The following is a 26,525-nucleotide window of genomic DNA, read 5'->3' as shown; positions in this document are numbered from 1 at the left end:
CTCACAAGTCACTGTCTTCCGCATAAGAACTCCTAACCCTTCCACTATTTTAAAAAAAAAATGTATAAAAGGGCAAGAGGATCCCTTGTTTTAGATCTCGTCCAATACGAACCTCCAATACACAAGTTTTCAATATTTGTTGTATGATCTATATATATTTTTTCTATTCATTCTAGAACATATACAGATATAGATATATAAAGTCAACGCAAAAATATTAACTACTCTTATCAATTAGTAATTAAGTCATTAGAATGAACAAAAAGAAGTATAGTTGGTAATTAGAGGATAAAACTTAAACATTATAGGTATTTTGTCTTGGATTTTAATTAATATTAAGATTTCATTTTGAAAATAATATTAAAATATTATTATTTATTATCAAATAAAAATTATCAAGTGTTAAGATATTTTTATTAATATAATTTTTATCTAATTGAAAATAAATTATTAGTATAAAATTTCAAAATTTATATTAATAAATAGTTTATTATATTATTTATTGGAATAATATATCATATTATTAGTATAAAGTAACAACTTGATTACAAAGTTATAAAAGAACGTTAACCTAACATTGACTTATTAGTAAATAATATTTTATAATATAACGTATGCCAACTTTTAATAATAAAATTTGTTCATAAATCATCAAAATAAATGTTATCTTTAATGAAAAAATAAGTTGTAAGGTTTTTCGTCCTTGCCTACCGGGGATAAAAAATGGAATGGATTTTTATCCATGATAGTTGCCTACAAATGATAGAGTACTGATTACTGAATTCAAACACCGGAATCAAGAAAAAGTGAAAATAAAAAGTACTATTATTATTATAAATGATCAATTCGTAAGAAAATATTCCACACCTTAAATTAAAATAAAAAAAATCTTAACAAGTGCCTTTTAAAAACAATTTTTATGAAAAAAAATGTGATTAGGAAGTTTTATTGCCATTTTAAATGTATTTTATAATAATTCTTATTAAAGAAAAGTATCATAGATTTTAATAAATATTAGAACAATACAGTCTCAATTCAGCATCATTTTTCAAAGTATAGATTTCCATGTCAATGGTGGAAAAATGTGGTAGCCATAGTGCACATCGACGATTATGTATTTATTTGTCTTTTTGTTCTGGATGACTTGATCAAAATATACAGCTAAAGTCACTCAAGATATTTCAACATCTAGATGTTAAACTTGTCTACATGAATTAATATAGTTTCTAGCAGTGGATGACGTTGGAATTCAAGTGTGAATAGTCAAGTCTCACATTAATTAAAATTGACGTAAGTGAGTTATAATCCTTTGATAGAGATCTCCCTTTATCCTATCTTACGCTTTCCCTAACTGTTTAATAAATGGTATCAAAATCAATGGTTTCGTTTAGTTGAGATTGTCGGCGAATTGAAGTGTGAACAAGAACACATTACTGACACTTGTTAGAATTTATTTTAAATTAGGATAATATAAAGTGGAAGGACCTCTCCCTAAACGTTCAACATGAGAAAATTCAATATAAAGAGATATTTTCATCATGCGTCAACGGTCAACTCCTCAGACTAATAGAAACCCCAATATTTATTTATGAACACGAATAATTTCCTGGGGCAATGGATATGTAGATTTGGAAGATTATATATATATGATGAGACACAAAATCGAAAGAAGAAATATTCTAAAGAAGAATAATACGACTTCAGAACTATTTATACTGATGACTGCTGGAAAAAATAACAATGTCTTATGTTTGTCATTTACATTGCAATGAAATGGAAAGCTGAACCTTCATGATTATTTACAAACTAACCTTGAACTTTGACATAAATCAAATAAAATTAAATTAAATTTTAAATATGGTAATTAATTTACTCATCTTTTAAAAAACGATTTTTTTAAAAAAAATCAACACAACAATGAATTAGTTCGAAATTTGTGCTATAATATTGGTGGTAGGCCGATTTAGGGCTACAAATTTAATTCTGTAACTCCTATATACATTACAAAATTAATTAGTAAAATTTACCATCATTTAGTGTATTTTTATATTTTTCAAAATTTAAATTATTAATTGCATTTTAATTTTTTTTTATATGAGACGAACATATTTAATCGGGTCGTTAAGAATGTGTAAAAGGGTATATTCCTGATCCTATATATCACTAATTGTAGCCTTACGTGATATTATTCAATTCTTTAATGAAAAGTTATTCAGTGGTCTTGGTTTTAGACATTGCTAATACCGAAGTAATAATAGTGTTATGGTTTATCTCATTATTCAGCTATTTCATAATACCAGAATAATTAACCAAAAGTATATCTTAATTAAGAGCTATTTCACACTTGAGAAATTGAGGAAATTGGACGTCACATAACTAATAGGCTTTGTTCATCTAGCAAATTCACGAACAATAGAAAAATAAGAAGAAAGAAAAAGATCAAAATAAAGAAAAACAAGATCAAGAAAAAGAAAAACCCCTATCGCCCTCCCCAGGAAACTCCAAATGTGAAGAAGTTGATTATATCCAAACGATGGGATGCCTCCATCCTTTCACACACAGAATCATGAAAGATCCAATGCGAAAGAGTTTTGCTTGCCCAACAATCTGCAACCATATTGGTTGTTAAATCTTTTTTGTTGACATGAGATGATAGCTATTTTTATGTGTTTTCGATAGCTTTTGTCCATTGGAAATAATACGATTTTTAGTATTATTTTCACTTAATGATCAATTACAACAATCACTGAATTGATTTATTTATTTATTGACTCTATCTTCATATGTTTTTATGAGCTAACTTTGTTTAAATTAGTCTGTTTTCAATTAATATTTCTTCAATATAGATTATATCTTATGATTTACTAACTTGAAAAGTGGTTAATAATAAATTAATTTTTAAAATATATTTAAAGAGTGATTATCATAAAATCATTTTATAAAATCTACTTAAAACTACTATCTAAGAAAGTCTTAAGAAGTAGTTAAAATTTAACCATTCTAAAAATTTTTTATTTTAAAATTAAAGAATACTTTGAATAACAGTTTCCCGTGTTGTTTTAGTTAATTTATATTTAAGTTTTACTTTATGTTTAAATGTCAAATTTGTGATAAGTTTATAGAATGCAATGTAATAGAGATAGAATTGTAATGAGAATTATGGGTTCTATGCTTTAATTTTTAAGTTGAATATGTTATAATTTTTTTTTATTGTATAGTTTTAGGTAAAGAATAAAAACTTGCAAGAATATATGTTGTGATGACATAGAACTAAATGTATATAGTCTTAAGAAGAATAGAAACTAGCAAGAAAGTATTGTCAAAGTTGTATTTGATTTAATGGTTTGAAAATTAGAATTATTTTAAAGAGTCTTTTACATAGGATAAGTGAAATGAAAGTAGTTTATATATGTTGGTTCAGGACTATCTCTTGGTAATGAAATGATATATTTTAGGCAATAGACTATATTTTTTTATAAATTTGTTGTACGCATAGTTGTTTAGTAAAACACATCATAATACATATAGTTATGCTTTGTAAAATATTGTGAATGTATGTAAATTGTTATCTATTTTTAATTTTAATTTATAATTATAATTATAGCACTAATATAATTATATTAATTTTATCCTTGTTTGTATTATTATGGATATATAACTTGTTTTATTAGGTGTATTTGGAATATTAAAATATTTTTAACTTTATTTATTGATTGATTATCATATTACTTCTTTGTCTTTCAGGTGTATCAAATTTTTATAAAATTTAAAATAAAAATAGATTCTACCAAATTTTACTAAAACTTAAGATATTTTGGAGAGTGGTGGCATATAAACTGCTTTGCAAAGTAAATTTATTGAACTGCTCTTCAAAATATATTTCTAGGAACCATTATCATGTCAAACCGTTTTCTAGAATTCACTTTTGAGAACAGTTCATTAACTATTTTTCAAAGTCTGAATTACTTGCATAAAGCCTTTAATAAAAGCAATTTAAATCACTTTCTAAGATGAAGTAAAATTATTCTCATATCTCCTTTCTAATGTAGGATTTTTTTCACAAATTAAATATATTTTGATTTGTTTATTTTTAAATTAGTTTTATTTTTCCTATTCTTTTCTTTGACGGGGGACTTTCCATTTTCTTTTATCTTAGATTATCTCTGTGATCTATCCTAACATGCCACAAAATAATTCATCCTTTCATTTTGAAAAAGTTCATGTACATCAAACAATATATATATAAAATCAATGATTGAACGTCTTATATCTGGCAAGTTCCCCAATCACTGTCACTGTAAGCTTTTAGTTGGAGAATTGAATTGTATGGAAAGAACAAACCAAGGTTGGGAGCACCTTTAATGTATCTCAAAATTCTCAAAGTAGCATTATAATGAGTCATTGATGGCTTAGAAACAAATTGAGAAAGTTGTTGAACAGAAAATGTTATATCCAGTTGACTATTCGTAAGATACATAAATCTTCCTCTCAAACACCTATAGGTAAGAACATCTGGAAACAATTCACCTTCATCACAAGAAAACTTTTTGACAGTCAATAGGAGTGGCTGCTAGTTTACAAGCCAAGAGATCGGCCTCAGACCGCAACTCTAAAGCATAATTTCTTTAGTTCACAAAAATCCTCTTTTTACTTCGAGCAACTTCTAAACTAAGAAAGTTATCGTACGTTCCCCAAGTCCTTGATTTTAAAAGGCCTTCTTGTTTTGATGCTTTTAACAAGTAGATTGAATATGTGTGGTTTCACTTTCATGTTCTGGAGGTTCTTCATAAAAAATGGACAAATTATTTGTGTCATCAGATATAGGATGTTTATGAAAAATCACCTCTCTGGACACAAACAACTCCCTAGTATGAATGCTCAGCAGAATGTAACCTTTGGTTCCAACTTTAAATCCAAGGAAAACACATTTGTACGCACGTGAATCAAACTTCTTTCTATTGATAGGTGAACTACTAGCAAAACATAAGGATCTAAAGACCCTTAATTGAGAAAAATTTGCATGTGTCTTATATAAAATTTCATATGGAGAAGAATAATCCAAAATAAGTGTAGGAAGCATGTTAATGATTTGGGCAACATGTAAAACTGCATAAGACTAGTATATTTTTGGCAAATTAGACTATAACATTAGAACTTATGCTACATTCAGCAAATAACCATGTTTTCTCTCTACTATGCTATTTTGCTGAGGAATATTTATACATGAAGTTTTATGTATTATTCCTTTATTAGTATAGAAGTTAGCCATAAAAAACTCAGTTCCATTATCACTTCTTATCATTTTTATGGCTGATTCAAATTTTGTCTGTACTAGAGTTACAAAGTTTTGTAAAAATTTTGCTGTTTCATATTTTTGTTTTAAAAGGAAAATATAGGTGTAATGGGAGTAATTATCAACAATGGTCATAAAGTACTTGTGCCCATGAATGGATGAGGTAGAATATGGTCCCCAAAGATCAGTGTAAACAAGATAAAAACATTTCACAGATTTTGAGGTGCTTTAGGAAAGGGAAGTCTCCTTTGCTTAGCATAGTAACAAATATTATAAACATAAATCTTATCATACTTCACAAAAGGAAATTTACTTCTTATAACATCTACGCATTTATTTGAAAAATGTCCAAAGTCTATAATGCCAAGGAGTTTCATGATTACTAGAAGTAAAATTAACAACATTGACAATATGCAGTGAGGACTTGATGGGTTGAAGCATTTGGTAAGAAGGCACCCTGAGTATGTAAAGTCTATCATGCTCACTAACTAAACCAATCATCTTCAATAAACTCTTGTCCTGAATTTGACAATGAGTTGAATGAAAAATAAGAACACAAGATAAATTATTGGTCAATTTTGCCACAAATGGTAAATTAAAGAAAAACAAGGGAAGTAAAAAACATTATCTATGACATGATTTGGAGTCAGAAATAAGCTACCAAAATGATTTGCAACAACTTTATTTTCATTCAGTAACTTGACATGAACAGGTTTAATTTGGTGAAAATAAGTAAAATGAGAAAGGTTTAAACAAATGTGGTCAATGGCACCACTATCAAGTATCCAAACACTATAGGAAGAGGAAGATTTACCATTAAGAGATGGAATAGTGTGACCCGAAGGTGTGAAAGAAGGTGATGGAATAATAGATACTTGATTGGATATACTGTTGGACTATGTTGTTGTAAGAGTGCCAACAATCCTTGACATTGCTTTAAAGTAAAACCAAATTATTGTGACTATACATTTGCCTTTAGACTTTCAGTGTTCCCTTTATCAACATTAGGATTATCATTATGAAAAACAACATTGGCATGAATCTGGTCATGATTTTTATTTTTAAATTTGAAGTGCAGTGGGAATCCATGCTTTCTATAGCAAGAATCAATAGTATGTCCTGATTTGCCATAATGATTGCATATTTTTGTACTATTTTCCTTACCAAAATTACCTTTAGTCTGCAATACATTTTCCTTTCTAGCACCAACAAAACCAACAGCTTGACTAGTGAGTTTCTCTTGAAATTTCCTCTCCCAATAGCCATTACCTTTGACTGATTTGGTGAATCATAAAAAATATGTCTCCTTTGCTGAACTACTAATGAGAAAACACAATTCAAAGATGGAAGAGAATCCATCATCAATATTTGGGTTTTAACAGTAGAGTAATTTTTATTCAATCCTCATAGGAATTTAAAAACTTGGTCTTGAGTTTTGTACTTGCTAAAGTTTGTTATGGCATTACACGGGCACCTAATTGCACAATTACAAGTTGGTAAAGGACGAAAAACTACAAGTTCATCCCAAAGAATTTTCAAGTCAGTGAAATAGTTTATGACAATTAATTCCCCTTACTTGAAGGAAGATATCAAATCTTGTAAATCTGCAATACAAAGCATGTTTTCCTGAGAGAATCTTTCTTTAAGTTCATTCCATATATCAGAGGCAATATCCATCCAAATAACACTTTGAGCAATGGTTAGTGACAAAGATTTGAGGAGTCAAGAGACAACCATCCATCATGTTCGCTCTCTTCCATGTTGGATATAAAGAATTTGTGCGACCTAGTGCTTTAATAGTTCCATTAGCAAAACCAAGTTTATTCTTGGAGACAAGACTCATACGAACTGATCTAGACCATTGATGATAAATTTGTTCCCTCAAGAACGTTAGGAACAATGACTATAGATGAATTTTCTGACACATGTAGATAGTATGGAGAGGTATTATAACACTATATATTTCATTATTTCAAATATGTCAATTTATGAAGAGTTATAAGAAATAACTAAACTTTCATCATTCGAATAATCAAAATTTACTAAAATGAAATCCTTTCATCACTAAAGTCACGTGTGAAATCATAAAATTAGAAATAACGGCATAAATATACTATAAATCTATGTTAATATACTCAAAAATTTATTTACATCATGAAATATTACATTTGCAAACCTTCCATTTAACATATTCCAAAATATACAGCAGGTCATAATCATACCACATACTTGAGGACCTGGAACTGTTCGTCTATATCATGCCATCCCTCAATTTTTGTCAAGTTCTTAGTGGTTAATTCATCATCCTTCAAAGTAGGCATCACTCGAGTCCACTGCCATTTTTATACTAGGAAATCTCTCAAATGTATAGCTATTAGGCTTTCTTAGCAAATGATGATCATGATAAGTAAATATATTATTCATGATCCTATAAGACCTTTCTGTTCCCTGGTATAAATGAAAACTAAAAGACTTATGAATTTGACCATTAGTGGGAAAATCAAAAGAAACTACATAATTATAAATTACTTCTAAAGTGTACTCCTGATCCTCCTCAAAATACACTCTAAAATTTAAATGTATTACAATATACTATCTAAAAATATAATTCAATCTACTACTAGCATGGACATCTACTATACTAATCTGCATGGGACGTGTCGTTATTTTTACTACCTGTAAGGTTGTGTAAGGGTGAGCAATTATTCTATCTTTCAAACACAACACAATTTCATTATATCACTTATTTCAATAAATCGTAAACATATAATAATTATCATTTCATGCCCATCATCACATAACATATGTTTCATTCAACACATATTTACATAATTTTATTGAAATTTCCATTTTCAAATATGTATTCTCAGGGCACTGTAATCACAGTCATTTGATGCCTCCAGCAGTTCTCGAGGTTTTACTCAATCATGTTAATAGTTGTTGGTTAGCTCATACATATGGATATAACGTATACTATAATGAGTCACTTTGCAAAGGCGTAGTCAATAGTCTAGTTGGAAAACAAGTATGAGGTCATGTGGCGCATTTATTTTCAGACAGGATATGTACACATATGTGAATGTTGCTCATCACCATACGTTTCTCCTAGATTTTCCTATTGTCTCCAGACTTTATATCTCAAGTGTATCTTTGTAACTATTTATACTAAATCCATTCAACTCTCATATTCAATTCACAATCCAATCATAAGATCGTGTTTAATAGCACTCCCAGACCAATTTTATATTACTCATACCACTATCTCATAATTTCAATAATCACATTATTCAATGAATCATCGATGACTTATTTATCATATTCAGATATTTATCAATAACAAAGTCATATCATATCCAATGCATTCATTAAATATCATCGAAACTTACTCAGTCATAATTTTATATTTTCTCATCATATATTTCATATGAACATAGTATAATCAGTCAACCAACAATTAGACATATACATATCAACAATCTTTCTTCATTAATACTTATTACTCAAGTATATCTTATCAAAATTTGCTACATAAACATGCTCTCCTGAGCTCAACATATAACAAATAATATACAATGATAAAATAGTGCTCCTCTTACCTTATAATGAAGATCTAAATGGATATTGATGATGAAGAACGTCCTAAAATGGCATTTCTACCAAGATAACACAAATTTATTTCTTAAGAACAAGATTCAAAGAAAATGAACGGTAAAAACACAATTAAATTTAAAAAAACTTACTTAGGATCATGTGAAACGAATGGGTAATCGCGAATTTAGGAAGAAATCAATGTTTTGAGGGATTTTATCTGAGAAATTGTAAAGAGAGTTCAGAGAAACGAAGTTTGAACGTGAGAAAAAAATGGAGAAAGTGAAGTTTTCATTCTACAATTTTTGCTACAGCGAGACCCTTCTCGCTACAACGGGACTTCTTGCTGCAGGTGAGACAATCTTATTCACTTCTTTCATTACAGCGAGAAAGTTTTAGAATGTTTCAATTTCACTACTTTATTCTCGCTACAACGACATATACTCGCTACAACGAGAACCTTACCGTTCTAACACTTCAAATTTCTTCTAACATCCCTTTATATGCATATTTATCATAATAATACAATTATAATTCTTATAAAAATAGGGATGTTACAAGAATCTTAAAATGGATCTATATTACTTAACTCACTCATAGCTGAATGCAAAAGCAGAGCTCTGATTTACCATATTAGAAATAAAAGAAATGAAAGAAATATACAAATAAAGAACAAAATACTGGAAATGAGAAATGTATTTCTTTCTCTTACTCATACAAGAAGAAACAAGGCCTATATATAAAGCAAAAAATAAGCACACCTAGCCTAACCAATTCTGATATGGGAATCAACAAAACTACTAATATATGTACAAATATCTAAAAGAATAAAAAAAAAAAGATAGATATACAAAACAATATGCACAGATAATAATATACAGCTTTCTCCTAGAATACGTGTAATCTACGTGTGTGTGTATATATATACTATGAAAGAGTTCCTACTTTACAATCGATTGAATAGTACATGAAAAGTACTATAAAAAATAAAAGATTTTCACTCAAGAAATCGTTATTATATATTCTAACATTTTTAGCTTATTGGATTATCTTGTTAGGACATTTCCATGTATTTTTTATATGATTTATTTCTCTAATTAACTATTATGAGAATTAAATAAGAATATAATTAAGAATCAATACTTTATGTTTTGTATAACATCATACGTTGTCATTAATCAATCATATGATAATCTCACAACTTAGGAGAATTTCTGGTAAAAGACCAAGTAGAAAGGGAAAATAAAATAATTCTTAAATTCTTTCACTTTCTTTATACCCAAATCCCTATAATTTCTGCACTTCATGACCCATACAAGTGGTTGCTCTTTGACAGAGTTGTCGAGGGTCCAACCAGAGACTATACATAGTCAGTGGCTCATAATTCCACGCAGAGGTTGACAAACCCTTCAAATGAAATGAAATTTATCCCTATATATATCCCTCTCAGTTACCTATAGAAGCCACAATAGCTAGCCATCAACCATGGACTATATGAATATTTTTCCTGTAATTTCTCTTCTATACATATGCATTCACATCCTAGTCTCTAACCTTAGCAAAAACACAAAAAAATCTCCTAAGCTCCCACCTGGTCCTCCCAGTTATCCCCTCATCGGTAACATATTGCAACTTGCCCCACCCAAACTGCCTGAAACACTTAGTAAACTCTCCAAAATATATGGGCCTATTATGACTGTTAAAATAGGCACTATTACCACTGTGGTCATTTCCTCTCCAAACATAGCCAAAGAAGCACTTCATAAAAATGATCAAACCTTAGCTAACCGATTAATACCTGAGGCTGTTCAAGCCCTTTCACATGACAAAGCTTCTTTAATATTCATGCCCTTATCACCAAAGTGGAAGATCTTTAGAAAATTTTGTGCCACCAAAATATTCTCTTCTCAACAACTTGACTCTACCCAATCAATTCGCCTAAAAAAGATGAAAGAACTACTTGATTACTTGCAAGAAAATTGCAAAAAGGGTGAAGCCATTGACATTGGTCAACTTGCCTTTACCACAGTACTTAATTCAATTTCAAACACCCTTTTCTCCATTGACTTGGCTAGCTATAGTTCTGGTTCTTCTCAAATATTTAGGAATGTTATTTCCCGTATGCTGGTGGAAGCTTCAAAGCCAAACATTGCGGACTATTATCCAATTTTACGTAGATTTGATCCCATGGGAGCAAGAAGAAGAATGAAAAAATATTATGAGACGATACTGACGGTTTTTGACACTATCGTTGAAGAAAGAATTCAAAAGGGTAATTGCACCGAAGGAAGTGATGTGTTAGACTCGTTTCTCAAATTGACCCAAGAGGAAAATTTGGAGTTGACACGCCATGATCTGCTGCATATATTTCTGGTGAGTATCAAATTCAACATTACTGTGTGTTAATTTCTTAAGTATGATAACAAATGAATACAAGATCTCGACATTTTAAAAAAATAATTATTTTAACTTTTGTCTAAAAAATATAATAAAAATTTATATATAGAAATTTATTAAAAACAATAAATTATCGCAGATCTAATTAATAATATTAAACTTTATAATTTATAATAAAAAAATATTATTTGTTGTTTTCTATTATATATCTTTAAACTTACATTGAAAAAATCTTTCGAAAAATGTTACCTTCACGGAACTCATTTTTCAGTGATACGAGTGGTACACATCTCTCTCACGCAATCTGCGCTGAGTATCTTTTTCATCGTCAAATGCTGCCTTACGTGGGAGACTGGGATGACAGGACCACTACAGTGGAAATAATTTCGTGCCCGTGACATAGGCTCGTTGAAATAATGATTTATATTGTTCAAAATACATTGATTAACAATTTTTAAAATAAAATATATCATTAATAATTCTTCTTGTAATTCAAATATAATTAAGCGTAATTTTGTTATAAAAAATTAGCCTATGGAATTATTTAATAAAAAAATCTTACCTCTAGTTTGTAGCATTGAATTTAAGTGTAAAATAATATTTTTTTATAATATAAAGTTTTGTTATAATTTTAATATAATAAATACTTTTAATAAAAATTATTATATCTAAAATATGTCTTGAAAGCTATGATTAATAAAATAATTTAATTTAAAGGTTCAGATAATATAAAAAAATTACAGACATTCAATTATGAATTATAATATCATTAAAATCTATTAACTTTTATAATATAATTTTTAATTGATTAATAAGAAAAAAATCTTTATACTTCCAGATACCAAAATTAAACTTTTAACAAAATCGTATTTTCTTTCATAGCCTACCATGATTAGTTGTATAATTTTTAATTATCCATTGTTTGTCACACTTTGTGGTAGGACTTATTTGTAGCTGGGATTGATACAACATCAGCGACAATAGAATGGGCTATGGCAGAGTTGTTAAACAACCCAGAGAAATTGATGAAAACAAGGAAGGAACTTCAACAAGTCCTCAACAAAGATGAATATCCTAAAGATTCAGACATCACTAAGCTCCCTTATCTACAAGCAGTTGTTAAAGAAAGCTTAAGATTGCACCCAACAGCCCCTATTCTAGTCCACAAATCAGTTGCTGAGGTAGACATGTGTGGCTTTAAGGTACCTAAAGATGCACAAGTTCTTATTAATGTATGGAACATGGGAAGAGACTCGAGCATTTGGACTGACCCAAATTCGTTTATACCTGAAAGGTTTTTAGAAAGTGAAACAGAAATAAGGGGAGAGGATTTTGGGTACATTCCCTTTGGAACTGGTAGAAGAATGTGTCCAGGTATTCCACTAGCTCAAAGGGTTGTGCACACCATGTTGGCCTCTTTTCTATACCAGTTTGACTGGAAGCTACCACAAAAATCACAAGTCATGGACATGAGTGAAAAATATGGCATTACTTTACACAAAGTCAAGCCTCTCATTGCTATTCCCTTCAGAGAATAGTAAACACGAGAAAAACTCCTTTTCAATTACCGAAGAGGTGCAATATGAAAGAAAAAGATGCATACATTTTATAATTTTTGTAAAATTCATAAAATGCATGTATTTTTTTTTCTCTCTTTTACTAGACTCATCCAGTGATTTAAGAGGATTCAAACTCAGCAAATACCTGTCTTTAAGGCCAAAATTATAGCGTGGAACTTTTAGGCACAATCATTAGGATTGCCACTTAAAATGATGCTTTTTAGTAGGTAGTCCAAATACTTGTCACCGATGGTTTGAATGTTTATAGTGGGGTATTCATATATGAAAAACACTTTTCAGTCTGGCCTCGGGTTTTAACTTGTATCCTGGTCGAGGTTTGATTTTTTTAAGTATAACTACAATAGATGGACGTGAGAAAAGTGCATAGTTTATAAAATTATCCTCGTAAGGTTTTAAGGTTTAAATAAGATTTTGAATTTTACAGCTTTGATTATTTGAATCTTCATTTGTATAATTTAGGTTTTAAAGTAACTATATATAGGTTTTAAAGTAACTATATATATATATATATATATATATATATATATATATATATAAAGAGTAAATATCCATTCCGATGAGACACTAATGGTTAAATTTAAATATTTTTATTATTTAATAACTTTTAATTAGAATATAAAATTAACTAATTCAGTCGTTAAATAATTTTATATAATATTTAAAATTATATATATATATATATATATATATTAAATTTTACATAATTTATGAAATTTATAGATATATTATCTAAAATTAAATATTTACTTACATTTTAAAAAGTATTGCAAATTAAAATAAAAGTACTTATTTATTTTATTTTTGTATAAAATTTTATAAAATTAATCTTTACTCAAGACAATTAAAAATAAGATTGAATTTGTTAATACTACACACAGAAACTTTAAGTTGGTTTATTTCTCAAAATTATAAAGATCGCAAATTTAGTTTATGAGATTTTAATTTTTTTTATAGTTCTTAATTCATTAAATATGTAAAATTATTAATTTTAAAATTTATAAGTTTAAAATTTTAATTATCTTTTAGTTTTAATAATTTACATGTAAAATTTAGTTCTTAATTCACTAAATATGTAAAAAGTATTAATTCTTAATTTTATAATTTCAAAAGTTTAATCATCTTTTAGTTTTATTATTTACATGTAAAATTTGTTCCACATACTTGTATACATATAAAAAAATATATAATTAAAAATATACATTCCTACATTCATGGATGAAACCCCGCGTAATAGCTTATGGGAATTATAAAACTCAATTTCAAAGTTTCATAATATTAGAAAAAAAATTATTTTAATTCTTTTAAAATTTTATTTTTATTTCAATTTAGGTTTCTCTTTTTTTTTTCTTTTATGATTTTATTTTACCTTCAACTTTCATTTTGGTTTACTTCTTGAAATTTTTTCTTTCATTGTAAATCTCTAATTTTTAAATATATATTAAATAAAAATTTTATTAATTATATTTAATTTCATCAATTAAATAAATGAAATAAAAAAATACAATGACAATGATAACAGTAATTAGGAGAAAAATAAAGTTAATAATTGTATAAACAAATAAAGTTAATAATTAACAAAATTAAATATAAATAACAAAAAAGTTGACTGTTTAATTTTTAAGAAGTTCAAAGATTAAGATAAAAAAATTAATTTAAAAATAAAAACAGAAGACTAAAATTGCATAAAATTAAAATTTAAAGGATCCAATCAAAACATAAAAAATAAATTTAAAATCTAACGTACTAATTTTCTCAATGTTATTATGATATTATGTTCTTATTTAAGCGCAATTATCTTTAATTTTAACCTGTCATATTAATTATTATGATATTATTTTCTAATGTAAAATAAGATATATTATGTTGTTTCTACTTAGAGTTGTTAATTCGGTTTAGCAGACTTGGCCAACTTTAACTTGAATCAAGTAACATGTTAATACTAATGGAATTAAAAAATGTTAAAATAATTTAGGCTTTTGAGACAAGTCTAACCAGAAGCAACTCATTTTACAACTCTTTTTAAAAAAATAATAATATTAAAATAAAAATTACATTAACACATAACAAATACTTTTTTTAAGAAGTTAACATTTACAAAATTAAATATTCATCCCACAAATGTAAAACAAGAAAAAAAAAATATCATTCAATCATTTCATATAATAAAATTAAAAGAAATGTTTCGCGTAGTCTCAAATATTTAAAATAAATATTTTAATAAATCTTGGGATAAAAAGAAAGAAAAGTAATTAAGAAAAAAAAAAAACACTTTTGACAAAGTTAAAAAGAAGAGAAGGAAAGAAAAAAAAATTATTGAAATTCAAAAAGTGAAGAGAAATGAGATATGAAAGAAGAAAAAAAAAGAATAAAAATATGATAATAAATTCGTTTATCAAAATATATCATTTTTTATTAAAGTTAAGAAAAAATGATAAATAATAATTTATAAAAAAATAATATTTTTATAAAAAATTATTTACAATATTTTTTTAGTTAAATGACAGAATAAAAAAATGAGAATTAAATAAAAATAAAATTAAAAATTAAGAAACTAATATATTAATTTAATATATATAATTAATTTTAATATTATATTTATTTTTTTTACAAATACTTTTAAACTGACTCATCAAATAAACTCATTTTGTCGTATAATTTATTGATTTGAATCTGATTGACTAAAATTAAAATCTAACTCATATAATCTTTATCAAATACTTTAATTTGTTAATTACACTAATTGAACTAAATTTTTATAATAAAAAAAATCCATACTTGATTTTGAAAAATCATATTTGTACGTGTATTCTATAAAAATAATTAAATAACTAAGAAAGATATAAAAGAAAAGCGACAGAAATTTAAAATAAAATAGTTAATATGATAGAAAGCTACGTAAAGAAAAATAAAATTAGAAAGTTCATTGTATAAATTTATTATGAAAATAATTTTTAAACTTATGACTCATAATTATTTTTAATCTATTTTAATAATTTTTAATATAATTTATTAAAATAAACTAGTTTCAACTTATCTTAATAACTACCATTATTAAATAATATAACATAATTTATAATTGTAAAAAATTATTAAAAAATATTAAATTAAATCATCTATCTAAATATAATTTTTAAATTAACTATTTTAAAAATTAATAATTTTATATTAATATATATTAAATTTTCACCATTCCATGATCCCATTATCCGACTGAAGCTTGGAAGTAGTAATTAGATAAGGATCATACAATGAATAACGGTCTTCGCGGGTTGACTTCAAACTTGTAGCATGTAACATTATAAGACTCGATCCAAACCATTCACTTTCCACTATCGATTATGAGTTATGACTGACAACAGAAATCCCAAATAATAACAAAGAAAGAAAGAAAAGTTAATGCCTTATTGACTTTTCAGTGCATTAAAACATTATTCTATTTCTTGTCTAATGAAAGATGCCTAATTAAATTATAAAATTCCTTTTTAATAAATATATAATAGTTTAAATAAAATAATCTCAATTGATATTGTAATTAATAATTTTTAAAATTAATATTTTAAAATATAAAAATGCATGCCCGTGCATTACACGGTGGTATTATAGTAATAAACAGATAATTTACTTTGCGACAGCTGCTTCCTATGAAACTTCTGTAGGTAGTAATAATAGTCCTTATTGGTTGACCGTTGACTACAACCTTGTTGATTACATGACAACACCCAACTGTTCTTTTCCCACAATCAATGGATAAAAGAACAAATAAATAAACAAATAAATAAATTGAAAATTGAGACTATTCCTTCTAGAAGGTAGGCGCGTCAATGATCTACGCTATCGTCACGCTTGCTCACGTTAGGACACTCGTATTGAGATAATATCTTTTACATTAAATATATTTTTAATCTAGCATTTTTATCATTTTATTTTAATCTTTTAATACTAATTTTGTAGGGCAAAAAATTTGTTTTAATTTTTCTAATTAATGTAGTTTGATTAAAAACTGACATTTCTAATTTTTCTAAGATTAAAATATAAAATTATTTTCTTATTGTGTAAAATTCAAACCAGAGTGTTAAATTTAAAATTTAGATGAACAGTTCAGAGAAAATTATCTGCTTAACTATGGCACGGTAGATATACTGGCATAATATTTTACTTTTTATAAAAGTAAAACATTAAAAATAAATTAAATTTAACTCATTCTTAAAAGTTAATTTCAAAAAATATTTAATTTACATCTTATAAAACCTTCTAACCATATTTTTAACGAAAAACATCTTAATGTACATACACCCTTAAATGCATGTTTTTTCGTTATTATTTATATGTCACCAAATTTTGATGTTACTTTAATAATATTTTTAATATCGTATCCAAAATATCAGGTAACAATTTTCCACAAAGATGTGATGGGGCTACAGAACTAACCCACCGCGGATGAAGATGCTTTTCCTCAAGGAAGATTTGAAGATGCTTGCACTTAAAGTCTAGGTGCATAGAATGCATGAACATTTGCACCGAACCAGCGTTCAACCCAGAATCTGCTTAGCATTACTGAAAGGGAAATCATATTTTGATTTTCGGAAAAAAAAGCTATAATTACCTCACAAGCTCTTCGTGTTTCCTCTGTCTTGTTCTTTATTTCTTTCAGTGTTTTAGTACACAGGTTTGTTGGTCATTTACTTGTTTGGCAATGGATGTCAATTGTGAGTTTGTAGAATTTTCTTAAGTGATTGATTCCACGTTTAATTTTGTCCATTAGTCTTTATTCTTTTAGATATTATTTTTTTCCAAATGTCTATTCATATGGTTTGAAAATTTGAGATTAAGAAGTGGAACATTTTTCTTGACTATTACTTTCATTATCCTTGAAAAATGAGAGTAATGAGAGCCACTCCTCTTTCTTTCTGCAGTGTGGCAGGTCACTAAATTAAGACTTGTTCGGATTAGCTAACTCGAACTTGTACTCTTGTGTTTCTCCACCAAAACAACGTAGGGATTTCATATAGTTTTTATGAGTGATGAATATTTAACAACACTCATTTTATGGGTCCTTGAACTTGATTTGCTTTAACACAAAAAAAGTAGAAAAAACTTAGAATTCAACCTGACCCTGATTCTATAATCTGTTTTTGTCAATTCAAAGCTTTCTAATTTGTGCTCCTTGATATGTTAACCTTTTCCTAGTTGTTACTAATTTTGTTTTGTGTAGTTGGAGCAAAGAAGGAACTGAATTGACATGGCTGAAGAGAATGAACATGATGAGGCAACTACATCAAATGAGAAAAGGGTAGAAAAGAGCAAAGGAAAAGAAAACCCTGAGACAGTTCCATTTCACAAGCTGTTCATTTTTGCCGACTCCACAGACATTCTGTTGATGGTTGTTGGAACCATTGGTGCCATTGGGAATGGTTTGGGTTTGCCTATCATGACATTACTGTTTGGTGAAATGGTTAATAGCTTCGGCACTAACCAGCAAGATCCCAACATAATGGAGCTAGTATCCAAGGTAAAACCAAGGGATGGGCTAAATATGAAAATTGAACACTTCTTAGTTGCTGAGTTTGATTTGTCTTGTTTTTGTATGTATGATTATGAACCCCTTTTTAGTGTTATATTCATTTATAATATTCTTTGTTTGTGTGATTGACATGGTTTAGTTATGTGATAAAATTTCAGGTTTCTCTTAAATTTGTATACTTGGCAGTGGGTTCTGGGGTAGCAGCATTCCTCCGTGAGTACATGTTGTAATTAATTAAGTTTACCGCGTTTTTTCCTTTCCATAATAAAATTAAACCACTTGACACTTTAAATTAGTTTCTGAAATAATTATGGATTATTTTAATTTCTAAAACTAAAAAAAAAATATTATTTCAGTCTTTGATGTTATCAAACAACAGTCATTTTAATCCTTTAAATTAAAAAAAGGAGTAAAATACATAAGTTAATAATTTTAGTGACTAAAATAATATATTTGTAATTTCTAGCATAGTTACTGGATTTTCTTAATGACCCTGCATACTTGGCGCCAACTGCACCATACCAGGTTCTAGGTGCTCTTTAAAGGAAGTCTTGTAATAAAAATATAAAAAGACAAATTGCATACCAAGGCAAACTATGCACTTGTTCCTGTACCAGTATTTGATAACTATGATAACAAGGATTATATTAACTGGTATCATTATTTGAGATTAATTTGGTGTGTCACTATTGAGTTTTATAAACATGAAGGAAAAACACTAACGGAGAACCATTTCATTTTTCAGAGGTGACTTGTTGGATGGTCACAGGGGAAAGACAGGCTACACGAATAAGGGGATTGTATTTTAAAACTATACTAAGACAAGATGTTGCTTTCTTTGATAAGGAAACAAACACAGGAGAGGTAATAGGGAGAATGTCAGGTGACACAGTTCTCATACAAGATGCCATGGGTGAGAAGGTACTATATGTCGCAACTTGCAAGAGCTATATTGTAGAGTTTAATATAAATTAGGATAAAAAAGCCATTTTCAATTCACAAAGCCTTTGCTTTTCTTTATAGGTTGGGAAATTTCTGCAGCTGATAGCAACTTTCATTGGGGGCTTTGTGATAGCATTTGTCAAAGGGTGGCTTCTTACTTTAGCCATGTTGGCCACTTTTCCACTCATTGTTTTGTCAGGTGCTGCTATGAGTATCATCTTAGGCAGGATGGCTTCCAGAGGTCAAATTGCTTATGCAAAAGCAGCACATGTAGTTGAACAGACAACTGGAGCAATAAAAACTGTATGTTTATAAACCTACATAATGTATATTTAATGCATATTTTAAAAGTTCAGTGATAATTTTTAAAGATATATTATACATTTAGCTGACATTCATTTACTAAGTAAGTTTTATATATATAAAAATTTTATTTTATTCTTTGTATGAATGTTTTTTCATTATTTAATTTTTTTCTTTATATTTTAGTATTTATAGTTAATAGTATTATATCGACAAGGATTAAAATGTAATTAACAAATCAGCTAAGATTAAAATATAAGTTTTTTTAGAATAAAATAACTAATTTAAAAATAATGTCAACTATAAGGATCAAATGTATATTTTAATTAAAAAAATTATGAATTTTGTTTGAAAAAAATTAAAAATGAGACATCAAGTAAAAGAATAATAGATTTTTAAGAGATAAAAACTCAAATTTTTTAGTTAAAGATTATTTATGGTTTAAGATGATACATATTTATTTATATAAAACTTATTGATTTTGTATATACATAAATTAATTAAAAAAAATAATTAAAGTTGATAAAATATTAAAAATAAATCAAATAAAATAATTTTTTATTATAATTGAAAAAAAGTAAATATACCTGTATAATTTTAGGGATAAAATATCTAGTTGATAAAAAAAGTACCATAAAGATTAACTAACGATAGAAAAGTTATAAATTTACTTATATAATAAAGTTAATCTTTTAAATTTTTAAGTAAGAGTATCATTTCACATTTTCAATATAGTGAATGTTTTATTTTTAATTACAAAAATGGTTTTCAACGATATATAAAGATGATTACATATTAAAAATTACAATAAAAATGATATGTGAATTTTATATTCATTGTTAAATAAGATAAAAAATCAAAATATAAAATTTAATAAATTCTTTTATTAGTCAATAATTAAATGTTATTAAAAATAAGATTAAATTATAATACATATTTTTCTGGACTAAGTTTAGTATTTTATATTTTAAAATTATATAATAGGTTAAAATATGCATTTGATTCTTATATGTGATATATTTACAAATTAGTCATTATATTTTAAAAAATAATTATATTTTAACTTTTATTTCTGTATTTTGTTATATTTTCATATATTATAACCGTAGGGACTAAAATGTATCCAAAAATTTATATACAAACTAAAATGTAATCCTTATAAGTATAAAGGCTCATTCATAAATGAGTATCAACTATAGAAACTAAATATATAATTTAACCCTTTTATAAAGAATTTTAGAATTTTTTAAAATTTTATTAAGTGTTTTTCATTTGTAAGGGTAAATGTTGATAATGTGATTAGGTTCAACAATATTAAAAAAGAATAAATTTCTCAGTAGCTTTTAAAAAAATAAAAAAAATTAACTAACTTTATCTACTTATTGATTTTTAAAAAAATAATTACAACATTATAAGTTAGTCAAATTTTATTATTATATTAATTGTCAAGAATGTAGAAGTGTTTAATAAATATGCAAAAATAATAAATATTCCTACAATTTCATAAAGGTCTTATTTAGGATAATAATTTTTTAGGTTTTGTTAACTTCAGCATTTAAAACTGAGTTTAAGGATCCAAAAATAGAAATTTTTTATGAAAAAGTACACAGTTATTGTATTCAAGTTATAAAAATATAATAAATACTTCTTTTTCTAATAAAATTTTATTATTATTAATTTTTTTAAAAAGGTTTTTGATAAAAAAGAACAAAATGAGTAGTTTTTTTTTTCTTGCTACTTACTGTTTGGAAGTACTTGGATACTAATTTTTCTTTCACTATGTATATTTCCAGGTTGCATCCTTTACTGGTGAAAAGCATGCTGTAACTAGTTATGGAAAATTTCTTGTAGTTGCTTACAAATCAGGAGTTCACGAAGGATCCATTGCTGGAGTAGGCCTAGGCACAGTAATGTTTTTTGTTTTCTGTGGTTATGCTTTTGCTGTATGGTTTGGCACAAAGATGATAATGGAAAAAGGTTATAATGGGGGCACTGTACTTAATGTGATTGTTGGTGTGCTAGTTGCATCACTGTAAGTACCTTTCTTTTTAAGTATTTCTCCCTGCTAAGGAAGTTTGATAGGTCCTTGTTACTTTATCAAAACCAACACAACCAACATGACTATAAAGAAATAAATTCATATGAATCTCAAATTATTCACTTAATAATTATGTTTCTTATTTTAGGTCTCTTGGCCAAGCATCCCCTAGCATGAGTGCTTTTGCTGCAGGTCAAGCTGCAGCTTACAAAATGTTTCAAACAATTGAGAGGGAGCCAGAGATCGATGCTTATGATCCAAATGGAAAAATAATAGAGGACATTCAAGGTGATATTGAGTTAAGGGATGTTCATTTCAGTTATCCAGCTAGACCTGAGGAGTTGATATTCAACGGGTTCTATGTTCATATACCTAGTGGTACAACAGTAGCATTAGTTGGACCAAGTGGAAGTGGAAAGTCTACAGTCATTAGTTTGATAGAAAGATTCTATGATCCACAATCAGGTGAAGTTCTTATTGATGGCATTAACCTGAAAGAATTTCAGCTTAGGTGGATTAGGGGTAAAATTGGCCTTGTCAACCAGGAGCCAGTGTTGTTTACCTGTAGCATTAAGGATAACATTGCATATGGAAAGGAGGGAGCAACAATTGAAGAAATAAAATTTGCTTCTGAACTTGCAAATGCTGCTAAATTCATTAATAAACTACCGCAGGTTCTAGATTCTTGCTACACTAATTCAATTTCAAGAATCTTTTCTAGAATTGCAGTCTTGAAATTTGTTAAGTCACTTTGAGCATTGTACTTTGGCATATAGGGCTTGGACACATTGGTTGGTGAGCATGGAACTCAGCTATCTGGTGGACAAAAGCAACGCATTGCCATTGCAAGAGCAATATTGAAAGATCCAAGAATTCTACTTCTAGATGAAGCTACAAGTGCCCTTGATGCAGAGTCTGAAAGAATAGTGCAAGAGGCTCTAGACAGGATCATGGTTAATCGAACTACTGTTATTGTGGCACATCGCTTGAGCACAGTGAGGAATGCTGATATGATTGCTGTTGTTCATAAAGGGAAGATTGTTGAAAAGGGTATATCACACAAGTTTCTTTAAGAACTAGGTTTATTTTCTTCAATTCAACTGTTGATCATAAATAGATTATTAATATTTTATCATTCTTATGCAATTCATGCATAAAGAGTATATTTGAATTTTGTCACATTATTACACACATGTACACGCTAAACAACTACTTCTTATTGGATAAACCTTATTATGAATCATGAAATGGTATAGGTCTCACTTCCAATCTAAAGATGTGTTATAAACAGCATGTTAGGGACTTTGTTACAAGAACTCGTTATCTTAATATTTTTGTGGTTATTAATTAGGAACACACTCAGAATTACTCAAGGATCCTGAGGGAGCATACTCTCAATTGATAAGCTTACAAGAAGTAAACAAGGAATCAGAAGAAACTTCAAACCATCACAACCAAACTGAACTTCCCACAGAATATTTTAGGCTGTTGAGTCGAAAAAGGTCCCTTAGAAGATCTATTAGTAGAGGATCATCCACAGGAAGTAGCCACTCATTTTCGATTTCCTTTGGTTTACCAACAGGAATTAACATCAGTGATCCTGAACCTGAAAACTTAGAAGTAGAACCCAAAGAACAAGCACCAGAGGTTCCACTCTGCAGGCTTGCATCCCTCAACAAGCCAGAAATTCCAGTTCTTCTACTTGGATGTCTAGCTGCCATAGCAAATGGTGTTATATTTCCCATATTTGGTGTGTGTCTTTCTGGTGTCATCAAAACATTTTATGAACCATTTGATGAGATGAAAAGGGACTCAAAGTTTTGGGCACTAATGTTTACTGTCCTTGGTCTTGCATCATTATTGGTGATTCCGGCCCAAGCATTCTTTTTTTCGGTGGCTGGATGTAAGCTAATCCAACGTATTAGGCTAATGTGTTTTGAAAAAGTGGTTAATATGGAGATTGGTTGGTTTGATGAGCCTGATAACTCAAGTGGTGCAATTGGGGCAAGGCTCTCAGCAGATGCTGCTTCTGTGCGTGCACTTGTTGGTGATGCTTTAGGACAATTGGTTCAAAATTTAGCATCTATATTGGCTGGTTTGATTATTGCTTTCATTGCATGCTGGCAGCTTGCAATAATTATTCTTGTCTTGATTCCCTTGATTGGAGTAAATGGCTATGTTCAATTGAAATTCGAGAAGGGATTCAGCGCAGATGCAAAGGTGAGTTTTGAGTTTATTTTCCATTTCTGTGCAATGTTATAAAAGTAATTGCTCTATATAGTGCATATAAAACATAAATTCAAACATGCTATTAGATTATGAGTCAAGTTGTGATTATAGCAATGGATGTTGCTGCAGATGATGTATGAGGAGGCAAGCCAAGTTGCTAATGATGCAGTTGGAAGCATAAGAACCGTGGCTTCTTTTTGTGCTGAAGATAAAGTTATGGAACTATATAGGAAGAAGTGTGAAGGCCCCATGAAAGGAGGGATGTGGCAAGGGTTGATTAGTGGATTAGGATTTGGGATTTCATTTGTCTTACTGTATTGTGTCTATGCAGCCAGCTTTTATGCAGGATCTAGACTTATGCACGCTGGGAAGACATCATTCTCAGATGTTTTTCGGGTAAAAACTCTTTCATACTTGTCAAACATTCATAATTAACTTTTGAGAGAAAAAAAATAGTGTAGGAGTGTTACATTCGAATGCCATATTTTCCCTTAAAAAATGTAAACATTTACATCTTTTTGTATTGCATGAATATGGGTACGGTACACATACTTGGTACAGATACAAACATTGGATAATGTAATTTTTAAGAGTTAATACTATGGGTATGTTTATAAATTTCAAATAAAAATAAATAAAGAACAAACAAAAAATATTTGTAGATTGTTGTAAAAGTATTTATTATAAGAATTTAACAAATTCATATCACAGATCTAATTAGTAAAGTGAATGGATTTGATTAAACAGGGAAATAAATATGAAAAAATAATATTAAAAAAACGTAAAATAATCACTGAATTTACCAGAAAATTTTTTATTTTTGTAGAAGAAAAATGGTCTTGTTTGATAGTACTTAAGCTATAACTAGCTATACCTCAAGCCAAACCTAATTTCAAAGAAGTCATATTTATATCGCTTACAATTATTTAAAAAATTAATTTAATAATTACTTAAGTATACCCAACATTGTACCTACCCAATATATTACATATGCTTAAGTAAACAAATTGTTTTGCAGGTTTTCTTTGCACTAACATTAGCAGCTATTGGTGTTTCCCAATCGAGTTCCCTTGCTCCTGACTCAAGCAAGGCCAAATCAGCCACTGCTTCCATATTTGGAATAATTGATAAGAAGTCAAACATAGATCCAAGTAATGAGTCTGGTACCACACTGGATGATGTCAAGGGTGAAATTGAGCTTCGTCATGTGAGCTTCAAGTATCCATCAAGGCCTAATATACAAATTTTTCGAGACCTCAACTTGATTATCCATTCTGGCATGGTAAAGTTTGAGTTTTATATTTTAACACCATATAATTTCATTCTTGCAACTAATGGTTGCTATCAAAATTTTTGTTCCAGACTGTGGCCCTTGTTGGAGAAAGTGGAAGTGGAAAATCCACAGTAATTTCATTGTTGCAAAGATTTTATGACCCTGATTCAGGTGAAATCACACTTGATGGAATGGAAATTCGACAGTTACAACTCAAGTGGTTAAGGCAACAAATGGGTCTTGTAAGCCAAGAGCCAGTTTTGTTTAATGACACCATTCGTGCCAATATTTCCTATGGAAAGGGAGGAAATGCAACTGAAACAGAAATCATAGCTGCAGCAGAATTAGCCAATGCCCACAGGTTCATTAGTGGATTACAACAGGTAACAAATAATTAAATACAGGATAAAAACTTAGGTGCGCTACTATTAGTATTTTTTATATGCACTTTAACTAACGTTGAAGGTTTATTAAGATAATACATGCAACAGAGATTGACATTAAAGGCTGATCACTGTTCTGTGGTCAAACTTTAAGTTTGATTAGAGAATAATGTTAAAATTTCATATTGTTCTGCGATTAAAATTAAAATTTTACTTCAGTAACCCACACAATAAAGGTTGATTTAAAATAACACAAACATCACTTACATTGCGGCACTTAAGTTTTGTCTTAAATAACTATGATAATGTATCTTTCTTTTTATTTAGAACCCTGCTAAAGATTTTTAAAGTCTTTTGAGTTATGCCTTTGCAACAATTTCAATTAGACCTTTGTATTATTGGTTGAACTAATCACAATGTGGCAACTATTCTAAATGTTCTTGCATCTATCACAGGGTTATGATACAGTAGTGGGGGAAAGGGGAATCCAATTATCTGGTGGGCAGAAGCAACGAATAGCCATTGCTAGAGCTATAATTAAAAGTCCCAAGTTATTGCTATTAGATGAGGCCACAAGTGCATTAGACGCTGAGTCAGAGAGAATTGTTCAAGATGCATTAGACAAAGTCATGGTGAATAGAACCACTGTGGTTGTGGCACATCGTCTATCTACAATAAAATATGCACATTTGATTGGTGTGGTGAAAAATGGAGTTATAGTGGAGAAGGGAAAGCATGAAACTCTCATTAATATTCCAGATGGATTTTATGCTTCCTTGGTCCAACTTCACACAAGTGCTTCAACTAAATAAGAGAAGTGGAAGGGGTGCCTTTTATTTTACGAAGTTGATATTCGTCATAGATGAAGTTGTTATTCGTCATAGATGAAGCTAAAATGTTTTAATTATAATGTAAAAAGATAGTGTGATTAATAATTTATTATAAGGTACGAGAGAATTCACTTTAATACAAAGAGTT

At 28.4% G+C, this 26,525-nt stretch overlaps 2 protein-coding genes across 3 annotated transcripts; both read left to right on the top strand.

The window, feature by feature from the left end:
• Positions 1-10,346: 10,346 nt before the first annotated feature.
• Positions 10,347-13,287, top strand: LOC113851508 (geraniol 8-hydroxylase-like). Its single transcript, XM_027482010.1, has 2 exons — positions 10,347-11,254; positions 12,220-13,287. The coding sequence occupies exons 1-2, from the start codon at positions 10,367-10,369 to the stop codon at positions 12,814-12,816; spliced, it is 1,485 nt and encodes a 494-aa protein (XP_027337811.1). The 5' UTR covers positions 10,347-10,366; the 3' UTR covers positions 12,817-13,287.
• Positions 13,288-17,713: 4,426 nt separating this feature from the next.
• LOC113848957 (ABC transporter B family member 4-like) lies at positions 17,714-26,525 on the top strand. Of its 2 annotated transcripts, XM_027478410.1 has the most exons (13): positions 17,714-17,850; positions 18,071-18,367; positions 18,538-18,592; positions 19,125-19,300; positions 19,403-19,624; positions 21,418-21,656; positions 21,811-22,336; positions 22,439-22,712; positions 23,014-23,882; positions 24,021-24,287; positions 24,910-25,173; positions 25,254-25,547; positions 26,003-26,525. In XM_027478410.1, the coding sequence occupies exons 2-13, from the start codon at positions 18,098-18,100 to the stop codon at positions 26,357-26,359; spliced, it is 3,813 nt and encodes a 1,270-aa protein (XP_027334211.1). In that variant the 5' UTR covers positions 17,714-17,850; positions 18,071-18,097; the 3' UTR covers positions 26,360-26,525. The 2 variants fall into 2 exon arrangements, with proteins under 2 accessions (XP_027334211.1, XP_027334212.1); XM_027478411.1 differs by lacking the exons at positions 17,714-17,850; positions 18,538-18,592 and having other exon boundaries at positions 18,338-18,367.

This window comes from Abrus precatorius, unplaced genomic scaffold, assembly GCF_003935025.1.
Source record: "Abrus precatorius isolate BTA unplaced genomic scaffold, Abrus_2018 Scaffold9, whole genome shotgun sequence".
Taxonomy (NCBI): Eukaryota; Viridiplantae; Streptophyta; class Magnoliopsida; order Fabales; family Fabaceae; genus Abrus; species Abrus precatorius.
The sequence above is the reverse complement of the archived record's forward strand: the minus strand, read 5'-3'. Positions and strand labels throughout refer to the sequence as shown.

Coding starts and splice junctions, on each gene's coding strand:
- LOC113851508 (XM_027482010.1), top strand. CDS start 10,367: ATGGACTATATGAATATTTTTCCTGTAATTTCTCTTCTATACATATGC. Junction 11,255..12,219: donor ATCTGCTGCATATATTTCTG/GTGAGTATCAAA, acceptor ACTTTGTGGTAG/GACTTATTTGTAGCTGGGAT.
- LOC113848957 (XM_027478410.1), top strand. CDS start 18,098: ATGGCTGAAGAGAATGAACATGATGAGGCAACTACATCAAATGAGAAA. Junction 18,593..19,124: donor TGGGGTAGCAGCATTCCTCC/GTGAGTACATGT, acceptor TTCATTTTTCAG/AGGTGACTTGTTGGATGGTC. Junction 25,174..25,253: donor TGATTATCCATTCTGGCATG/GTAAAGTTTGAG, acceptor TTTTTGTTCCAG/ACTGTGGCCCTTGTTGGAGA.